Raw genomic sequence first — 2,500 nt, 5'->3', positions numbered from 1 at the left:
GAAAGAGAAAGAAAGGAAAGGGAGACTAGTATACTGGATCCAGAAGGAAATTGTAGGAAAGAAAAGGTGGGAGAGAAGAAAGGTTAGATTAGTATACTGGATCGTAGATTGAAATTGAGGAGGAAGGAAGCGAGAGATTCTTGTTGTCTTGCTGTTTGTTTTCATTCTGATTTTGATATTATTGTTTTCGTAAGAGAAAGAAGGGAGGGAAAAGAGAAAAGGGATATTAACTTTCTGTTTTCCCCGGGGCAGTGTGGTGTGTTTTCTTGGGAGAGAGGGACACGGAAGGAAGAGGGGAGATAGGGGGGAGATTAGCGGCATGTTTTCCCCTCTGGGTGTTTTCTTTGGGGAGAATGAGAGAGAGATATTAGGAATGTGAGAATAGGTAGAGGGAAGAGGGAGATGACTTAAGGATGAAAGGGGAGACTCGATAAAAGAGGAAATAGAGAGAAGAAAGTGATTAAGAGGAATATCAAGGAATCTGTGGAATTATGTCTCGAAGGGAGAGTGAAGGCGTCACATGGGAAAGAAGATCGAGGGAGAAAAAAAGACTCGATGAAAGAGGAAATGGGAAAAAGATGATAAAGATGGATAAAGAAGAGGAAGGGAGAAAAAAGACGATGAAAGAGAGTTAAGACAGAAGGTGGGTGATTACTAGAAAACGATGACGAAGAAGATGAATAAGGAAAAGGGAAGATTGGTGTGTGTAGAGTGGGGGTGTAGGGAGAGGGGAGGGGAGTAGCCTTGCTGATTCTTCTCGAATCTTGGGAGATGCCAGGGGAGAGAGATGAAGAGGTGGGGGGGCGGGAGTAGAGGAAAGGGTGATGACTGGGGAAAGGTTTTGATTAAGATAAAATGGCAGATGCTAATGTTTTTTCTTTGTTTGATTCTTTTCTTTTGGCGAAGATAAACATTTACCAACTGGCCAAGCATCAAATTATTTTCATCACGTGCATGCCAGTTGTCAAATGATTATCATCAACTTGTCAAGTACACCATCTTCGCCACGATAAGAGAAGCAAACAAACTGACAAAACCAGTATAATGATTTTGAAGTTAACTCCTCTATCCTAAATTAAATGACTTTGAGAGTTGATTAGCAACATAGTCCTAGAAGTCTACCGTACCTGAAATATTACTTTTTTAACCGAAATGCAAGCTGTGCAGTTGATAAAAAAGAAAGAAAAAAGGAGCTCGTTAGGAATTAACCGAAAAGCCTGATTTGCAGTTGATCGAAAAAAATAGAGGCTCGTTTGGAATTAACCGAAAAGCCTGCTTTGCGGTTTGGAATTAACCGGTTAATCACAAGATAAAGGTGTCTCGGCGGTGCGGTTGATTTCGAACGAGCGATCCCCTCGCACTCACCTCCCCTCGCCGAGATGACGTGGATGGGGAAGGCCACGACGAAGGAAGCGACGAGACCGCTGAGGGCCTGGGACAGCAGCAGCACGCCCTTCACCGACCGGATGGCGGAGGGCCTGGCGAACACGGCCACCTGGTTTTCGGGGGGGGGGGGCGTTGAGGGGTTGTGGGAGAGAGGGGTATAGGTGAGGGGGGCGTTGAGGGGTTGTGGGAGAGAGGGGTATAGGTGAGGGGGGGAGAGTGAGGGTAGGGGGAAGGGGTGGGTGGGGTTGTATTATTGTGGGCGTGAGGAAGGTGTTTTGGTGTAATGGGCGAGTTGAGGATGGGCGGTGTGAGACGAAGGGGTAGGGGAGAAAAAAACTGTTGTTATCCTTAGGGTTTATCATTATTGATTTATATAAATGTATATCTTTCGCTCATTCATTCTCCCTCTTTTCTCTCTGTTATCTCTCTCTTTTGTCTCCTTTTATCCCTTTTTCTCTCTCTTTTGTCTCCTTTGACTCTTCTCTCTCTCTTTTTCTCTCCCTCTCTCCCTCTCTCCCTCTCTCCCTCTCTCCCTCTCTCCCTCTCTCCCTCTCTCCCTCTCTCCCTCTCTCCCTCTCTCCCTCTCTCCACTCTCTACCCCTCTCTCCATCTCTCTCTCTCTCATCTCCTCTCTCCTCCGCTCTCTCCTCAATCTCTACTCCCTCTCCTCTCATTATACCTCTCTCTCTCTCTCTCTCTCTCTCTCTCTCTCCCTCCCTCCCTCCCTCCCTCCCTCCCTCCCTCCCTCCCTCCCTCCCTGCCTCCCTCCCTCCTTCCCTCCCTCTTCCCCCATCCCCCTCCTTCCCTCCCTCTTCAGCCCTCCCCCTCTCACTACCCCTTCCCCTCTCACTACCCCTTCCCCTCCCCCTCCCCCTCCCCCTCCCCTACCCTCCCCTCCCCGACTTTTTTTGTGTTTTTTTTGGTGTATGATTGATTTTCCCCCTCCTTCCAAGAAGGCCTGCGTTCGCATTCGCATCCCATCAGTGCCAGCATGTATATGGTTGAACCAGTGCCAAGGCGTATCGGCCGAGGGTAACACGGAGAAAAAACTAGGACCAATCATGGCGGAGGAGGCTAGTGATGGTGGTTATGGTGGCGATGGTGACCAGTCCGG

At 48.4% G+C, this 2,500-nt stretch overlaps 2 protein-coding genes across 16 annotated transcripts in view; one reads left to right on the top strand and one right to left on the bottom strand.

Moving 5' to 3' along the window:
- The window catches only part of LOC122255187 (uncharacterized), a 115,021-nt gene that overhangs the window by 23,082 nt on the left and 89,439 nt on the right, over positions 1 to 2,500 (top strand). The gene's annotated exons all lie outside the window — the stretch shown is intronic.
- LOC122255191 (uncharacterized) overlaps positions 1 to 2,500 on the bottom strand; it is a 42,324-nt gene that overhangs the window by 9,478 nt on the left and 30,346 nt on the right. Inside the window, exon 3 of the mRNA XM_043019121.2 lies at positions 1,366 to 1,495. Within this exon, the coding sequence (XP_042875055.1) occupies positions 1,366 to 1,495 (130 nt within the window). The remainder of the gene's footprint in view (positions 1 to 1,365; positions 1,496 to 2,500) is intronic.

Source organism: Penaeus japonicus, unplaced genomic scaffold, assembly GCF_977035675.1.
Source record: "Penaeus japonicus unplaced genomic scaffold, GWHDUDI00000001_assembly GWHDUDI00000013, whole genome shotgun sequence".
Taxonomy (NCBI): domain Eukaryota; kingdom Metazoa; phylum Arthropoda; class Malacostraca; order Decapoda; family Penaeidae; genus Penaeus; species Penaeus japonicus.
The sequence above is the reverse complement of the archived record's forward strand: the minus strand, read 5'-3'. Positions and strand labels throughout refer to the sequence as shown.